This window comes from Cariama cristata, unplaced genomic scaffold (genome assembly GCF_000690535.1).
Source record: "Cariama cristata isolate BGI_N322 unplaced genomic scaffold, ASM69053v1 Scaffold17438, whole genome shotgun sequence".
Lineage (NCBI taxonomy): Eukaryota > Metazoa > Chordata > Aves > Cariamiformes > Cariamidae > Cariama > Cariama cristata.
In genome coordinates, this window is record NW_009631832.1 from 12,944 (window position 1) to 32,412 (window position 19,469).

The 19,469-nt window shown below is 35.4% G+C and overlaps 1 protein-coding gene across 1 annotated transcript; it reads left to right on the forward strand.

The window, feature by feature from the left end:
• Window positions 1–1,077: 1,077 nt before the first annotated feature.
• On the forward strand, window positions 1,078–17,819 carry LOC104154711 (ATPase family AAA domain-containing protein 2B; the record flags this gene model as incomplete). The annotated part of the gene is made up of 14 exons (XM_009706137.1): window positions 1,078–1,232; window positions 2,628–2,674; window positions 3,725–3,878; window positions 6,015–6,117; window positions 6,655–6,763; window positions 8,073–8,189; window positions 9,616–9,691; window positions 11,510–11,608; window positions 12,786–12,897; window positions 13,634–13,749; window positions 14,541–14,715; window positions 15,507–15,595; window positions 16,609–16,768; window positions 17,715–17,819. Coding segments are annotated over 14 exons (1,617 nt in total), but the record flags the coding sequence as incomplete, so codon positions are not given.
• Between the last annotated feature and the right edge of the window lie 1,650 nt (window positions 17,820–19,469).

Genomic DNA, 19,469 nt, shown 5'->3' on the forward strand with positions numbered 1-19,469 from the left:
AATACTGCGCTGTGATAGTCTGTCTTCCTCTCAAGAAAAAGACTTTTGTTTTTAATTTTCTTGAATATCTGAAGTACAAATCAGATTGTTGTTAATAAGCCTGATGAACAAACAGCACTTCCATGATCATCTCCTTGCACATAAGTAAAATTATCTTCTGTTCTTAGTTTAAGTGCTTACTGACAATTCCTGGAACTTAATATTCCGAAATTGGTTACTCTTTTCTTGCAAGAGAGGATATTTAGTTTTTTAATCAAGACTGTTTCCGTGAGCTAAAATTTGTGGTTCACAGAATCTTGGTGTGTTGTTTGTTTGTTGCTTTGTTTTTTGTGGTTCACCTTAGCAGAAGCAGATCCTCCAAAGTTTGCTGTCTGTCCCCTTCTAAGGTACAGCTCTGAAGTAACCCCTTGCTACTATCTATGAGTTTCTGTTTACGTTTGCTCTGATAAGTGCAACAGAAAAAAAAAAAACCCTCTGGTAGTGTTTAGGTGCTTCTTAAAGGTGTTAAGGCTAGTGGTGTTAGTGTGTATAATGCTGTTAATGAACACATTAGACAAAAAATGCTGTAAAAGTATAAAGTCCACTTTCAATTACTCCTAGCTGTGTGTTTCACAGTCTAAAGAAGAGGACAAGGTATTGCAAAACTCTTACAAGAAGGAAGAGCATAATGTGACTGTGCAAGCATTTTAAAGACAAAGATAATGTCAGTGGAATAAATTCATACTATGTTTCTAAGTATCTTAATTTTCCTCAGTCCTTTTTTCTCTTTATTGTGCTATTTTTTTGCAAGTAAGAGTAACAGTATTGTGTATGATATACAAAATACAATGGGTTAAAGAAACAGAATGCTTGTTCAGAAATGTAAAATATTATAGAAAAGTTTAATATTTAAAATAAAATATGTTTGTAGTTTCTAGTAATGTTTTCAGAATAAACATTTTTTAATATTTCACACAAGCTGATTACTAAGAGTTTGATAGAGACTTCCCTTTTACTAAGCTTAAGATTCCTCTTTTTCTGTAAGGATATATACAAATGAGCCAATTAAGTATGGTCTGATGCTTTTTTTCTTTTCAGAAAGATGAAGGTAGTGATGCTAGTTTGAGTGATAGCCACATATCTCCTCCCGCCAAACGTACCTCAAAACATGCTGATCCTGTGTGCAAAGACAAATCAAAATCACGCAGTACTGGGCAGCGAGAGGAATGGAGCATCTCAACTGGACAGTCCAGGTAACTTGGTGCCAAGAGAAAAATGAAGTCTTCCCAATTTTTCCTGTATTGTTAACCTGCTTACACTATTTCTGCAGTAAGCTGCAGCTCATGCTCAGGAGTGTGCATTTGAAGCGTGTTATTTTCATACAATTTTCTTTTAGTTTAAGACTCCAGGAACGTGGATTACATCAATCCTTTCATCTCTCTGTTTCCTTTCTATGCATGTTTGTGCAAAAATGGAAAGTAATTTTGAGATGCAGTGTGAATTCTAGATTCTTGATATATCTGAATGTAGTGACTTAGGTGGTATTTTTATGTACTCAAGCTGTAAGAAGACATGACACTGTAATTAGGAAATCAGTATTATCATTCTTAGGGAATGGATAATGATCAAGTTTCTTTCCGTTGTTTTTTTTCAGCCTCTTTTCCCTGTTTGGTTGTAAGGACTCAAGTAAATGACTGTATTTTATTAAATACGGCCTCAATCCTGCCACATTTTTGTAACTCGAAAGAGAAGTAATTAGTTTCATTTTGTAACTCTGATTAATAATATTTTACAAAGCGTTCTTGTGTTCATAAGGTTCTTCACATGATTACAAGTAATTATGAGACAGTGTAGGCAGTATGTTCCTAGCCCGTGAACTTTTAGTTAATACTGATTCTTTTGTAGATACGTATTTCATATTTGTATACAAATCAAAATCATTCTTGCAATGCTTTGTATGTAAGAATGACTGTAATTCACTAGTGGACTGCCGTCTGCTAGGATGAAGTATATTTAAAAACTATGTAAATCTTAAAATAGATCTCTTTGTTTTTCCCTTTTAAAACAAAGTAAATTAAATATTGCATATTATGTGCCATGGTCATCTGTGAATGTACTGAAGCTCATACACCTTCTGTTTCTTTTGTTTGTAGGTACAGACTTTTACTGTACCTATTAGAAATCATAAGAAATAAAAAAATATTTAATGTGGATGGGAGAATTTATAGATCACTGTGTCGAACAAAATTTGGCCAGGATACTGAAACTCATGTTGTTACTCATGTAGAACCCACTGCGCTGTGTATTTACATCGGAGTTGTTTTCTGCCAAAATCCAAAACGCTGGGCCTAATAATAATCTTGAGTCACTAAGACTTTTCCCAGAAGTTTTGTGGCTTCTACTAGTTTATCCAAATAAAAGAGATGTTTAGATAATTGAGGGGATTCATATAATTGGTATTTGGCAGTTTTGTCCTCATTCCAATGTTGGGCATGAAGCGGAATCTTCAGAGGCTACGTATCACAAGGGTTTTGAAGTCATACTGTATCGTGTAACATTCTGTGTTTGAAGTTGTATCTCACTGTGTAAGTTTTGCTTGGCTAAGGAGTGTTAAGATTATTTGTGTATCTAATATAATTGTTTCCTAGGTTAACTTCTCAGCCTGGTGCTACACTACCAAATGGACGTAGCTTATGTAAGTGTATTACAGTGGACCTTTTTTTATCTACTTTTACATTTAATAATTTTATGTCAATGATTTCCAGTTGCATATATTTTTTGATAACTTTACTGATTACTCTGACCATTTTGACCAGAAAAGTTACTGTTTTGGCTCAGTTTTCTTCTGTTAACATCTTGGATGCTCTCTGTGGACATGGGGAACATTCTTAGATGAAATTTCCATTTCTCTTCTCAATTCAGACCTCTTGGCCACGATCTTGATGTTTTCCTTAATTCCCAAATTTACTGTTATGAACTAATTTTGGCCTTCCTCTCCCGGCTGGTCTCTTTAATTTACTTGCGCTCTTTGCTCGTTTAAAATTTGGCCTTCTGTGGTTCTTAACGTTACTTGACTCTGCTGTTGCTTTAGAGAGACCTGCCTTGTCTGCAGCTCCTGCTACCTTGAGCAATTTTCCTCTATGCTTGTACCTGACAAACTTGCCATCTCATTGCGTATCTCAGCTAAAACCACTTTGTCTTTTGTGTCCCTTTTTCATCAATTCTGTCTTGTTTAGTTCTGTGTTGACTCTATGTAAGTGTTAATCCATTAAGCATATTTAGTATTTTTATTATTTATTGTGGTGCCTAAGGAACAATCAGGAGTGAGATCTGGTTTTGTTTGGCACTGTACAGAGTAGCTGATACAGATTTGCTTGTGAAATCAATATGTTGTATCTGACCTTTTGATACTATATTTGAAAGACTTAAGAATTGAAACTGTGAGCCAAGTGTGCATTTTAATATTGATGTTAACTTAAAAGATATTGAATGGATATTTGAATGCCAAATTTTCATCATAAAATAAGATTATTGTATAAGGAAACAAGCTCGAGTCTGAAGAAATAGCTTGTAAACCAATTTTGATAGGAGTTTAAAAAATATATTTCTTTAGTGAATATAAGGGTGCTTATACTGTGCTCCATAACTTTTGGTTTATTGTCCTTGCTAAGTATTCTCTTATTAATTCTTGTTTGTGAAAATGTTGTTTCCTGCATTTTGAAGTAGTAATACAAATTTCTCTTAGCTCTCAAAAGCCATCCCCTTCGAGGGGAAAAAAAGGGAGATGGGGACCATGCTTGCATAAACGGAGATATAGAAGTCAGAAAAAGTTGTCGGTCCAGGAAAAACAGATTTGAAACTTTGAATCAGAGTTTATTGTTTGATCAGCTAGTAAACAGGTATGTGGGGATACTTCAGTTGTATTCACAAAACATCTTAATGAATTTTTTAAGAAGTTAGAAAACCCTGTCTTCCAGTGCCATCAATGTGTTTTACTGTGGGAATGTGTTAGCATTGAGGCAAGCGAGATTGTGGTTTGAGTTACAGGCGGGGTCCTGTGCTGTAACTGCCTATGTTATCCATGCTCTAAATGCAAAGCAACTTACCAGACTTTCAATGAGGAATAAGCTACTCTGTGTTTAAACCTGGATAAAACTGTGTATGCTGGCAGTTACTGCAGAGTGGCTGACATGCTGTGAATCCACACTCTAGTTTGTTTTTTAGTAACCTGTTTATGTAGTGATACCCTAAATGTGGTGTAAATTGGTGATTAGCAACAATGCTTGGAAGCTTTCTAGATTTTGCTTATATGATTTTGATCATAAAATATCAAAAGTTTGTAGCTTTGTTTTTGTTTTTGTTTTTTACCATTTGTTAGTAATTCACATAGGGTGGGTGTCACTTTTTGACATTTACTGTGCAGACAAAGTAGGTCAGAGAGGGAGGCACGGTCTGGTCTGAGCATAGGAATGGGAGCCTGAAATACTTTTCTCGAAATATTATTTCTGTGTGACCCTCAGCAGGTCACTTAATATGTCTCAATTTTCCCACCTGTAACATGGATTTTAATAGTCACATCTGTGAGAGATTGCTTGCTCTAGTGCTTGGAAAATGATTTAAACATAAACATTTAATTGCCAAGTATGCTCTTTATTGTTAAATGTATTCTGTTGAATCTTTTATTATTTGAATTTTATTTTTTGATTTACTCAGTAACTACTTGGTATCAGTTTACAAATTTATATTGAGTTACATTTATTTTTCTAGTTGCAGTTGAATCTCCCTCTCCTCATCAACAATAGGAAAAAGTCTACCATGAAGATTGTAATTTGATAAGATCATGGTACTGAAGTCTATATATGAACTTATACTGATAACAGTGTGTCCCATAATCATTGGAGGTTTTTAAGAACAGGTTAGACAAATGTCTGTCAGGAATGATTTCGGTATTGTGTAGTTTGTCCTTGCCTGGCAGAGCAGGTGGACTTTTCCAGGTCCCCTCCAACCCTGTCATCTTTGATAGCAAACTATAGTGTGATTTTACTTGAAGTGGTTATGTCACACATCACAAATATTTTAAAAGAATTGTTTAAAATTGAGAGGAGCGGTCGTAATGAAATCTTGACTTTACTGACTTCTGTCACCAGAACTCCCATTGACTCCTTCCTAGGCAGGATTTCACCCTTTAGCTTTACTTTTACACAGCTTAAAAGAAAGGAAGTGAAGGTTTCTGCCTTCTTAAAATTATTATACAATTATAGTAGAATCCCAGTGGAAACCTACCATAATCACCACAGAGAGCAATAACTTGATGTTCAGGACAGGTGGCCAAATAATTGACTTGGCTTGGCTAATACTCTGTTGTTTTCTTCCTTAGCAATGAAGCATCTTGGCCAAGGTTATTATTTATACACCACCGTTGTTTTGACGGCTGTTTACAAATACTTCAGATAATGAAAACGTAGACTAATTAAATAGTAGATGAGCAATAGTAGTAAGGTCAGATAATGAATGATGAAATTGTAGGTGTTACTGATTTAACATTTAAAAAAAATCCTTTATTTACTAGTGTCTTTCTGAGGCCAGAGTAATTTATTTTCTTATTCTTATTCTGCAAACTGAATCTTATCTGACACCTAATGTAACATCTAAACAGTTAAAAATGTATATTCTACAATATACACTGAGTGAAAATTTTTTAAAAAAATGTTTTTAGAAACAGCCTAATTTGAACCCCAGATTTTAATAGCATCAGCATGTCTTCTTTTGCATACTCCTTAGTTTATAATCTGTAGATTCATCTTTCAGTTTTCTTTATTGTGATTAGTTTTGTAGTTAATTGCTAGGTTCAAGTAGCTATCCTAAAATTTTCAGATTTTAATTCATTTGTATATGTAGTTGACTGAGGACCTTGGAACAGCCATAGCAGACCATAGAATTAGATATGTTAAATTGTTGGATGCTATGTAAAAAGTTCTGCAGGTCTACTATTCTAAGACTGATTTTTTTTGTGTTAACTGTTGCATATATTTTAGTACTGCTGAAGCTGTCCTACAGGAAATGGATAATATTAACATCAGGAGAAATAGGCGATCTGGGGAAGTAGAACGGCTGCGGATGTGGACAGATACAGAATTTGTAAGTGCAGAGTGTCGCAGATGTTGGATAAAAGTAATATCAATGGGAAGTGTGTTTACTTTTGCGGTCTCCATACATTTGTCTGTAGCTTTATAAAAAATTTTCAGATCCTCTTCAGTCAATAACAAAAAATTTGATAAACTCAAATTCAGAACAAAATTTATGGATATATACTAAATCATGTTTTCTTTACTGATGAATTGACTGCCATACTCTCATGATGTACTGTGGTGGTGGTTCTTTGGTTTGAAGCACAATCTGGTAGCCTGAAAACAGGACTAGGGACTGTCATTCGCTTTGTTCCCTGAAACAGCTTGATACTGATGTTAACTATGTATTAGATGGACTAGGTACTGTCAGAGAGACTTATTTTACCACCTATTAAATGAAACTGCTTTTATAGTCTACCTGTGGAGGATTCTTGGAAAAAGACATGGAGGCTAGGGATTGTGTAGAGTATTACTTACTGGGCTGTGGGCTAGCACTGTGAGTGACGTGGGACAGTACTGATGGGACTGTATGTGAATTTTGTTCCAGGAAAACATGGATATGTATTCTCGAGTGAAAAGAAGAAGGAAATCACTGAGGAGAAATAGCTATGGGATTCAGAACCACCATGAAGTGTCCACAGAAGGGGAAGAAGAAGGTAAGGGTTGTAAAGAATTGTAAGGATTTGTCTGAAATACTTACAAAACAAAGCTCTATGCAACATAAGATAGCAAAATATTGCACTACAGAGAGTAATTTGATTTTGGATCTGGATTTGGAGTTGCTAAATAGACCAATTAACAAGACTATTGCAAGTAAGTACACACCAAAGGATTCCTCCTCTTTAGGAGAAGTTTTGGGGATCTCTACATAGTTTTCTTTAAACAAAAGCAAGTTTATCTGAAAGTAGCAGAACAAAGCCTGCTTCATTCTGTTTCTAAATGGTTGTATACTACGTTCCCTTACTCCTGTTTTCCGTAATGCTAAGTAATTGGAACTTTTGTTATATTCCCTGTAACAATCCTCTGGTGGAAGCCAGGATGTGATGCATATAGTTTACAACTATGCATGTTCTAGCTGACTTGCTATTTATCGTATGCTGAATGGCAGTTACCAGAAAGAATGTGTAATAGTCAGTTGTGCATCCTTCCTTTGGGGAAGGTAGTCTTTAAAGTCTCTGTTTTCTATCCATCCACTGGATTTTAGAAGGCTTGTACACACACAACTGTATTTGAAATTCTACCTTCCTTTTAAAATTTGGATGAAATTGACCAGTGGGTTCAAAAAGTATTGAGAAGGAAGGGATTATGGCTGACTTTGATGGCATGATCAACAGCATGTTTGGCTTCCTTAAGAATTCAGACTCAAACTGCAGGGATCCATACAGGATCAGTTTTGAACTGAAACTGCTATAAGAGGTATGGTCTGTCCATTTGATAAGAATGCAGTCTTAATTCTGAGATCCATGGATGGAAATTCTGATCGTATTAATAGATGGACCTAGGTGGTAACCTTTATACAATGTGTTTATTTGCTTTGTGTAAAAATGATATTGTGAATTGTAAAGTTGTACTTCTTTTCATGCTATGTCAAATACTTGATTTTCTGAGGCTCCTGTGGGAAAAGAGAAGAAAGGCATTATTCTTAATTTCAAAGATAATTATTGAAGGAAAAAGATAGTGGATGGAAGTGATATTTGAAGTACTTTATACCTAAAACTAATTTAACTACATTTGTTTTTCTTTTGTTGCTTTTCCAGAACCTTCTGTGGGAAACTAGAAGGAAGTTTGACAATGTGCTGTAGATTTATCTTGGTCTTCCAATTTGCAGTGATTTGCCAGTTAGTGTTAATTAATAAGAGGGGAGTAATTCTCAGTGACCATTAAAATATTAATTTTTAGGATGAAGATAGCTCTGGCATCAAGTAGAAATGTTCTGAAAATATTTCCTCCCCCCCCTCCCAACAGAATCTCAGGAAGAAGATGGAGATATAGAAGTAGAAGAAGCTGAAGGAGAAGAAAATGATCGGCCGTATAATCTCAGACAGAGGAAAACTGTTGAAAGATACCAGGCCCCTCCAATAGGTGAGGAACTGGGCAGTGCTCATGCAGTTCTGCTCTACTGACCTCCAAGAATACCATGGGTATGGAAAGGAAAAAGTTGGATGACTGGTCCTTATCCCTGACAGAGTTCCCACACAGCACTTTGTGACTTCCATCTTGCCTCTGTTTTTGTTCACCAAGTGAATAGGACTACTGAGACACAATCTATCAGTCTGTCATTGGTGGTGGCATTGCTAATATGTGCTGCCTCATTGAACTTGAACATGGCAAGTAGTGCCATGTGCTGGGCTCAGGGTTGGAGGTGAAGAAAGTTTAGGCCAGGAAATAGTTGATGGAAGTTGAATTCAGAAAGCAGTCTAATAAATTAGGTAATTATATAGAAAAAATAGTTACTGTCATGCCTGCTTCTCTTTGTAAGTGGTAAGCCTCATTCATATGTGTAGATAAATTACATAGCAGCAGTTACCACATTTAGATGTGAAATGTAGAATAGAATAGTTCAGTTGGAAGGGACCTACAACAATCTTCTGAGTCCAACTCCCTGACCACTCCAGGGCTGACTAACAGTTAAAGCATGTTGTTAAGGGCATTGTCCAAATGCCTCTTAAACACCAACAGGCCTGGGGCATCAACTGCCTCTCTAGGAAGCCTGTTCCAGTGTTGGACCACCCTCTCAGTACAGAAATGCTTCCCCATGTGCAGTCGAAACCTCCTCTGGCGCAGCTTTGGACCATTCCCACGAGTCCTGTCACTAGATCCCAGGGAGAAGAGCTCAGCACCTCCCTCTGCACTTCCCCTCCTCAGGAAGCCATAGAGAGCAATGAGGTCGCCCCTCAGCCCCCTTTTCTCCAAACTAGACAAACCCTGTGTCCTTAGCCATTCCTCACAGGACATACTGTCAGGGATCCATACAGGGTTCAACGTAGTGTCTCTTGATTTTGAACCTTTTAATACTTCCGTTTAATCTATTCTGTGCATATTTGGTTTAGATTACAGTTGGGTATGCGGTGTGCTGTATCTTAAGGCAACTTGGAAATTAAGACTGGGATAGAGAAATGCTGTGGTTTATTTGTTAAGAGAAATTTCAAGACATTCTATATTATCGGCTGTGAAGAGGTTTCTGTATGAAGTTTCATGCCCTGCAAATAAACTACAAATCCTAGTGCCCTGAATGAATTACATTCTATGCCATGATAACCATAACTGTGATGATTTGAGGAGGCTAAGGGTGGAATTCCCATGACTGTATCAAGCCAAGTATGGTGATAGTGAAAGTAAAGTGTAAGAGGTTTGTTTTCCCTCCGCTCCTCCAATTCTTAATTTGAGCTTTTGGAGAAACCAGTGATAACATTATTGCTAAAGCAATAACGTAGCACTTTTGTACTGCATTTAGATTAGTTTATTCTTTTGTAATTGTTGTTACAAACCTGTAACTTCTCTTACTCAGTGCCAGCTCATCAAAAGAAGAGGGAGAATACACTGTTTGATATTCACAGATCTCCTGCAAGAAGAAGCCATATCAGGTAAATGTCAGTCTTTTGGTACGTGGTTGTGTGTTTTCCCTCAGTACATTTCTCTTAGCTTTTGATTTTGAAAACATTCTAGAATGGGTTGTACAGTTCATTCACGCATGTGCATGGGTCTTGAATTGTATCTTAGGTTCAGATCCTGATCAGCATACAATGAATTTCATAGCACTTCATAATATCAGTAGAAGCTTTATGATAAACAGAATGGAAACAGGTGTGCTGCAACTACTGGAAAGAGAGTTGCGCATTGCACACTGTAGCTTTTTCTGTAAGGGCATATATTTAGTGTTTAAATCCAAAGCAGCAGTTTAACAAATATCCCCTTTCTACAAAAATAAACAGATGAGAGTGATGTTTTTTGTTTTCTTCCAGTTCAACTTTCATCCAAGTAATGTGAACAATTTAATAAAATATTTACCAAAGGTCATTTTTAACTCTTATCTTTGTCAAAGAGAAGAGTGTAAAAGAAGTCTGGGGTACAGTGGAAACTGTTGGTATACTTTATTTCACAAAATAGATGAGATCAGAGCTTAATACATTTTTTAAAAAAGTAAACTTTCTCAGAACTTCAAAAAAATAAATGTCCGTGAACAGAATCCAAGTATGGTAGTCTCAGATGAAACTCTTGTTTTATTGCTCAGTTTAATGGCACAGTGAAAATATGAAAAGTAAATAAAGTAATAGCAGAATCTTATGATTCTACAAGTTTCTTTGTAATATAGATAAAAACATTTAATTTTGAAGAGGTTTTTTTTTTTCTTTCCCTTAAAGTGCGTATGACATTTTGTTGGGTAATCTCAGGACTTGTGCTTGCTAGTAAGATATAAAAAGTGTGAAAGCTATTATCCCTTCAGTTTTAGCATGCTCATTGCTCCACTCTCATTTTATCCCTTCTTGTCAGAACACTGTCATAAAAATTCTTCCTAATTGCACGATACTCTCTTTGATATGTTTTTAAATGTATCTAATCTTTGGTCATTGAACAGTAAAAGTGATTGACCATGTTATCCTTTGGCAAAAAACAGCTGGTCGGTGCATTATCGTGTTGATACAAAGATGCAGCTCGCTATATTCACTAAAAACACAGGAATTTTTACTAGTAGCCAACTTTTTCATGCAAAAAAGTACTGACTTTTTTTCAGACTGATACCAAACTGAACACCTTTTTGTACAGAAGATGTAATGTACATTCTCTAATATTTCTGAAATACTCAGTTTTCTGAAATACTGTCATACTAAAATAAGAAATAGTTCCTGCAGACTGAGTAGTAATTTTACTTAGATTCAGCTTAGAAGTTAAACTACAGTACAGGTATTTTGTGAAACTCTTCTGCTGTTCAGAATTAGTCACCTCATAAAAAGACCATATGCTTTAGGAAGTGATGAATTTTTTCAAAGAATGTTTAAAAGGAAGCATTGAACTGAGTAAGGAGATCTTGATATTTCTGTTATGTTAGAGGTGGCTAAAGCAGCTGGAAGCTTTCCTAAGTCCAGTTGCTGCCTGGTGAACTTCAGGAGCTTGTTGATTGAATACACAATCACCTTGCTGAGGTAACATTGGCTGGACCACATATCTTATGAGGACCTACTGTTTTAGTAATGTTCGTCTTGAAATATCCATGTGACAGTAAAAGATACTGTTCCCCTCCCAGATTATTTTGGTACTTACTTAATAAAAGTAGAATTTGTATGCATCTTAAACCTGAACAGTACTGTACTTGCAGTTTCAATTTTGTTTTTATTAAAGAATCAAAACATGCTGTTCTACTGCAAGAAGGACTGTGTTTTATGTTTATTTTGCCACTTCCATAGGAGAAAGAAGCATGCCATTCACAGCAGTGATACAACCTCTTCAGATGAAGAACGTTTTGAAAGAAGAAAATCTAAAAGCATGGCCAGAGCAAGAAATAGGTATCAAAACATCTTTGGTCTTTAGGAGGGTTTAATTTTTTTTTTTTTTAAATTATTCATCAGAAAACAAGTACAACTATTCTATAATGTTCTATCAGTTCTACAGACTTTTTTGATTCTGCCTGTAATTACCTGCAGACACAGTTGAGGTGGATTATTGGTTATATATTAACATAGATTTTTAAGTCTTATGAGTAGGTAATTAACAATAGTGATGAAAAGATGGAAAGATAAGAATATGTGTTTGGTTAACTTGGGTTATAAAACAAACAACTTCTGTCAGTTAAAATAGATTTTTTTTTTTCTTGGTGTTACTTGGTCCCAGTTAGTTCAGTTGTACTCCCAATACTAGCTCTTATTCTTCTCTCTTCCTATTGTGTAAAAATATGCGCATTCTGCACACACAACACATACTTTTTTGAATTTACATTTATTCACCAGGTATCTAAAAGTGAAAGATCTAGAAGGTATGTCAGTAAATTTACTTACTACCACAGATACATTAGTTGGAAAACTGGACAGGAAAAAAAGTGTTGCCTTATCTTTTTTCCATCTCCATTCCCTTTTCCATTCTGAGGAATTGCAGTGATGTACAACTACCAAAAGTGTAGTTCCAAGTGTAATCTGTATCTTACTGGTACCTTTCTTCCTCTCCTTATCTGTGTATTTGACCTGATGTAATATCTGTGTAGGGGCTTAAAGCTGCTTTGTATACACTAAGAAGCTGGAACATGTAAGTTGTGTCTGATCTGCAATAAATATTTTTATTTCCTTTCTTTGGACTCTTAATGAGCTATATTTTAAAAAATTCTGTTTTCCTTGTACTGTTAATCCTTTTCGTGCCATACTGAACTTATGCAGTTCGTCACTGCCAGTGGGAAGTGTCCTGTTCTTTTGGTCAAAGTTGTTTCTTCTTCTATCAAAATAGCCTGTCCAGCATTGTTCTCCAGATTGAAATATCTGTATGGAAGCATAAAACTATCTTTGTATTTGAGGAACTTCCAGATATACAAAAATAATTACCACAATAAAAAGGTTAGTTTTGGTTACCTTATCCATCCAGGAAGGTTGTCTCTTTAGGTAGTAGAAGGCATTTAATTTCTTGGTTCTTCCCATTCCAGCAAAGTGATCAAAATGGAACAATATTTATTTGGTGTTTTTTGTTGTTGTTGAACAGGTGCCTGCCTTTAAACTTTAGAGCAGAAGACTTAGCTAGTGGAATCCTGCGAGAACGTGTGAAAGTTGGGGCAAGTTTGGCTGATGTTGACCCTATGATTGTTGATAAATCGGTAGGTTTTGTTAGAACTTTTTATTTTCCTTCCTCCAATTATGCATAAGCAGAATTCACCACAGCCTCTCACTGGAGTTGAAGTAAATTCATAATAAGCTCACAGATCTTTTTTGGTTTTTTCCGAAGCTGTTGTCAGTTTATTCCTTTGGGCTACAAAGGACTTGCCTTTGGCCTGTAGGTCATCAACAGGCTGCATACATATCACAATTGCCCAACTATATTTCTTTGTTTACAGTCAGTTTGTGATTACTTGTTATAGTAGAAGCTGGGATATGCTGAGCGGTCCAGAAAAGCAACGTACTGACCACTTGGGTTGGTTAACTCAGTGCTAGCAATGTGGGTCCTGTGCCTATTCAGAAACAATGATGCACATTAGCTTATGGGGTGTGTTGTGCAGAAGCTGCTGCTTTATTACTAGAGCTGAACCATTGTCTAGAAGTACTTTGCCTGTATTAATGTTACGCTGTGCCTGAGCTTAAAAATACTTTCAGACTTAGACTGGATCTCTGTAGATGTCCAGGCGTCCCTGGCAGAGTTAACTTGTGAACCAGATAAACCTCGTGTGGGCAACAAAGAGTTGACTTTCTCAACTTTTTTTACACTTTCAAAATCTAGGGAACTCCTGTTGATCAGTGCAATGTTGTTTGTAATTTGTTTTCAAATATGTTATTTTATAAGTAGAGGTAGGTTTGTGGAAAGCTATTACAGTATATGCTTTGTTTTTTTTTCCTAAGGTGCGTTTTGATAGTATAGGGGGATTGAGCCATCATATCCTTGCACTTAAGGAAATGGTAGTGTTTCCTCTTCTTTATCCAGAAATATTTGAAAAATTCAAAATTCAGCCACCAAGGTAGGTGTATTTACTCTTATTGTTGTATTTTATTTTATTTTATAAGCTCTGAAGAATGGTTCACTTGAAAACACATAGGAGATTGATTCTTTCACTGAAGTGTTTACAGTTCAAATAGAGTTACGTGTTTGCTACCCTACTTGTCTGTCAGAATGTAATAAGCAGGATGAAGAGTTACAAAAATCTAGTTTATTTTTCTTGTAGTAGGAAGGTAAACTTTGTGATTTGGTCAAAGAAAGAATTCTCAAGTGTTCTATTTAGTAATACCTTGCCTTTTTTTTCATTATGTTATCAAATATTTTACTAAATCAAGCTAAATGCTGATGTTTCTTCTATAGAAGTAATCTCAATAATGTTATATTATGGTTTTAATATTTATTAATCAGACACCTTGGTGTGTGATTTAAATAGGTACACATAATCTAAGTAAACTGAAAATTTTGGAATATTTTTGTAATTTAAATGAAATACATCTCTTCAAAGAAGTAACAAATACTGATTCAAATATTACCTGAGATTTAATGTTTGAGGAGATATTTAACTAATGTAAAACAATCCTTTGGAAGCTTAATATACCTTTGATTAATGTTCTTTACAAAGCAAAGATTTACTTATTTGAAAGCAGAAAATAAACTTACATTTTATGAAGTCATATTGAATACATGAAATAGTAATACTAGAACTTAAGTCTTTCTTCTCCAGGCTCCCTGTCTTCCATTATAAAATTTGACTTGGAGTTTTTCAGGAGACATAAAATAAGTTTGTGACTGTGTTGATCCATTTATCTTCAGGGGCTGTTTATTCTATGGTCCTCCTGGAACAGGTAAAACCTTGGTAGCTAGAGCTCTAGCTAATGAATGCAGTCAAGGAGACAAAAAGGTGGCTTTCTTTATGAGGAAAGGAGCAGACTGTCTCAGTAAGTGGGTTGGTGAATCTGAACGTCAGCTTCGACTCCTTTTTGATCAGGTTAGAAGAAAATACGTATTTTTCATATATTTCTCTGTATGTTGGTTTTCTGTGTTTTAGGCAGGCAAAGTTATTTGCAATTGAAGCTAAATAACTGTAAATTTTCATAGATTCGCCAGGATTTGTCCAAATTATATATTCAGATGAAAATATAGAGGAATGCTGACAACAGCTTTTCTTGCTCTGAAAAGTGGGAGGTAGAAGTCTCTTGACTTGTCCATTAATGAAGCAGACAAAGTAGTTTGGGTAAAAATTAGAAAAAAAAAAAAAATCAGTTTGAGTTTGACTGGCATGTTCGAGATAAATGCTACATAGAGGAGGATGCAGGATTGCATCAGTTGTGTGTGTATTTTAGTGTCCTTGTTTGTCTTGGAATATGATGGACAGAAGAGAGAGTCACATAAAGCAATGAAATGCAGTTGCTCAAACAAAAGCTGCTTTTGGACACAGATGTCTAAACAAACAGGTTATGAGCAGAGAAGATACTGCTTTCTGTAACTGAGTATGAGATGTCTCAGTTTGTCTTTAATCTCTCCAACACACAGTAAAACCGATACACTGGTGCCATCTTGCTTATTTAAAGGAGAATGCAGTCTTTTTTGCTTTTTCTGAAACAGTACTGTAGTTGAAAATTCAGTTTTATTTTCAGACTGTACACTTTTTAACAAAGATGTCTCAATGTATGTGCTAGTCTAGCGTGTTAATGCTTTGTAATAAAAACAAACTGTTTTCAATGTTGATGGATAAATTCTGAATTAACAGTGAATTCAAATTCTTTTTTTGCATACCAGGCATACTTGATGAGACCCTCTATAATCTTTTTTGATGAAATAGATGGCTTGGCTCCAGTTCGTTCTAGCAGACAAGACCAGATTCACAGGTAGTATTTCTCATATGCTGCCATTATCTTGATATGTATGACATTATCTTGGTAAACTCTTAAGTGTAATTTTACTCAGTTCTCAAGAAAGGTTTTTACTTTTGCTTAAGCTCACTTAACACTAGAAAGGACAGACTGTTGAGTTTTTTTTGGTGTCGAAAGTCATCTTTTCAGTTCTTCAGATAGACTGTAATTTGCTGGAAATTGAAATCTAGTGATTACCCCTCAGTCACGTTATTAACTTCAAGATTTCCACAGCCTTTGTTTTGGTTGCTGGTTTTGTACTGTAGACAGATTGTCTGTTACCAGCCCAATAGAATAGCCAGTTGAAAAAAATTTTACTCTAAAATGGTGAATTGTCATGTTCTGTGAATGGAGACCCATATAATTTTGGTTCTGGATGGCATGATGTACAAATTTATCTTGAGTTGCTATTGCCATTTTTTTAAAACATTTTTTACGACAGTTTACTACTGGCTGAAATTTTTCCTAACTGATCTTCAATCTCAGTTTTGCTGTGCTTTTTGTGGCAATGCACTTGCATCTTTTGTTCTATAGGTACTGGCATTTGTGTATGTATCTCCCTCCACTCAACTGAGGGGGACAGGAGGGAAAATTTGAGGCCAACAGACCAGAAGGTTGTGGGAACATGTGACTTTGTCTTGATGCACCTTTCTTCTGCCTGGTGCTACCGTTACTCTAAACAGGATGATGCATACACTGTTAATGGAAGAGAACTTTTTGGAGCTGCAGTAAATAGCTTCCTGAGCTTGCATTCCCCAAAACTTTTAAAGGAGGAATTTTGAATTTGGTGTAATCCTTACTGGAATCATAATACTAAGTATAATACAGATTATAACAAAAGTTTCCTTCTTGCTTTGAGACTTGAAACAGTTATGTGACTGTTGGGGTTTTTTTGAAAGTGTTTTTCTTTGAAGTTATGAATGTTGCAGCTGAAAAAGTAAAAATTCTTGCCACTTTCCCTATACATTCTTTTTTTTGAAAACTTTTAGCTCTATAGTGTCTACTCTTCTTGCCCTCATGGATGGACTGGATAATAGAGGTGAAATAGTTGTAATTGGTGCTACAAACAGACTGGATTCTATAGATCCTGCACTCAGGAGACCTGGTCGCTTTGACAGGGAATTTCTTTTCAACTTGCCTGATCAAAAGGTAAAACTTACAAAGGAGATTTATTAATAAACATTTCTAGTATATTAAACATTTGAATGCCTGACAACCAAGCTTATGAAATACAAATATGCATTGTTACTTGTAAGAATGTTTAATAATTTTAGGAAGACATTTTTAGTAAAACCATATTGTATACGTAAACTTATATTAAACTTGAAATCTTCAGAATATAGTTAAAATTAAACAGAGTCAAATTGTTTACATTAAACTGAATTGCTGATCTAAAAACTGTTTTTCTATGGGTTTGTATAATGAAGCCTAACTACTGGGGTTTTGGAAGTTATGGTAAGAGAAAATAGCTTTGTGTCATATAGACTGCTAAGCACATAAAAATTGTACATGCAAAGCCGGATGTTGTTATATTGGCAACAGGAACATTTCAGTTCCTTGTTCTAGACTTCTATAAACTCAGCCATAATATTTCATTAATTTATACTTAAAATTAAATTTACTTTGTGTATTGATAGGTGTATATGGATTCTATAGAATTTTAAAATGACATAGTTTTGGAATTCATGTGTATATACTGTGCTACTCTGCAATAAAGTAATTGGTAGAAGCTGTTAATCGTAAGTGCAGCAATTAAAAATTAAATTATAAAATTATGATAATTCCTAATAGAACATGAGTTCTATTAGGAACGTCAGTTCATGTGTAATAATGTTGTTGATTAAACGGCAGTTAAAATGTGTAACTGGTATACTGAAAAAATTACTGTTTATACATGAAATTAAAAAAGAAGGGAAAACCTGTGCTTTTGAGAGACTTTTGAGTGCTGAGTTCTATTTTATGAGTCTCGATGACGTGTCAAAAACAGGTAAAAGAACTTTATATTCACATGAATAAATAATATTTTTATCTAAAATAGGACATGGATTTGACTTGCTAACTTAGATATTTTTTTTTTCCTTTTTTTCCAAATCAGGCACGAAAGCACATTTTACAAATTCATACCAGGGATTGGAACCCCAAATTGTCAGATCCTTTTTTAGGAGAGCTGGCTGAAAAATGTGTTGGTGAGTGTTACGATGTTAGTATTTTTACTATAGATGCTTTCTCTTCTATGTAAAACTTTGAAGGTGTGTTAAATGCGTCAGGATATTTTATTATTTTTACCTTTCTGAACTTCTGTACTTTCAACAGCAGTCCTTTTTTGTAATAACAAGATATGCTTCTGTCTTACTAAAACACAAAATGAGTAGCTAGTAGTCATTTGAAAATATAATCATACTTCCTTTCTGTAACATCACTGTCCTTCTGTAGGATGCATACCCTCAAAGAGATGCAAAATGAAGTGGGAATCGGAATCTTTAGGTAGACTTCCCATTAAATTAGTAAATTACAGAAGAGATAGGGAGGCTTGGGATTTTTTTTTCTGTCTACTTATGGAGGGACAAAAAAAAATCAGTACTTATGTCGGGTTTTTTTGTTTTGTTTTGTTTTTTACTGACTGGCATGCTCTCCTCTGACATAAATCCAACAAACTAACCAGCCTTTCTGAAGATGAATTTTTTTTCCAGATTGCTAGCACAGAGCAACCTCAAAGTGTAGATATAGGCAGGGGGGATAAAAAAGCACCACACCATGAGTACATTAAATACACCTTTGGAGCGCCCAAAGACCTGCTGTACTGAATGGAGGATGGTTGTTCAAGATAAACCTGCTGCTTAAAAGCTAATCAGGAATAAACCCAAATGTTTTTATAGTGAATTTAACAGAGGAAATGACCTTAAAACACACAGCGCGATCTCTTGTCAACAATTTGTCATGTGAAGATACATCCTCTGTCAGTCATGTGCTTGGACAGGCACTGAAGTTCTCAGAGAAAGGATGGTCTCAAATATCGGTGCATTGGAATCCATCATCAGAGAAATAAGAACTTTAAATTGAACATCAGTCCATTCAGTCAGCTACAGTACATCCGAATTATCCTCTTCATCCACAGGGACATCTATCATCGAAGCAGCATCCCTCCGCTTTTGATGTACAAAGACCTCAACATCTTCTGGTGAGGAGAAAACATAACTATCCAGCAAACTCCAGTTTAAGCTTTGCCGGGTATAAGACAGCATGTGCCAAACCCATTTCATGTAAATTCTGCTTCATTTGTGCAAAGATGTGGTGCCTGCTTAGTGGGAGAGAGGGGAATAGATGGGATAAAACCCAGTTGTTTCTTTAAAAATTCACCATATTTTTGCATTGAGAACACAATTATATATTTTAAAATTTCAGACCCATAGGGAAAACCGTTTGTAGGTTTGATTGGAAGACATTCTTTGTACTCAATAAAGCCTGTCAGTTCTCTGGAAAAGTCAGCTAACAAAAAGAAACACTCTTTTCTGTTTTCTTTGGCTTTCCTACTGTCCAACTACTGTGCACTTGATTGACTCCATTCTGTATCTTGGAATTTAAATGTTTCCACACATCCGAGATTAAAACCTTTTTACTATTACAAGGACTTTTTAAAACAGCTGAAGTAAGACTGATTTATCTTCTTCGTCTTGAGATTGCTTCATCATTTCTATAAGTGAAATCTGCAGCAGCTAATAATTTAAACAGACTTTCCAGACTCTTTGTGGCCATTGCAAATCGGATTCATTGGCACACTTGTCATATGATACAGCATATACTGGTCTGCTGTTTCCTCTTGTGTGCAGGTTTTCTTTAAAAACATCCCCCC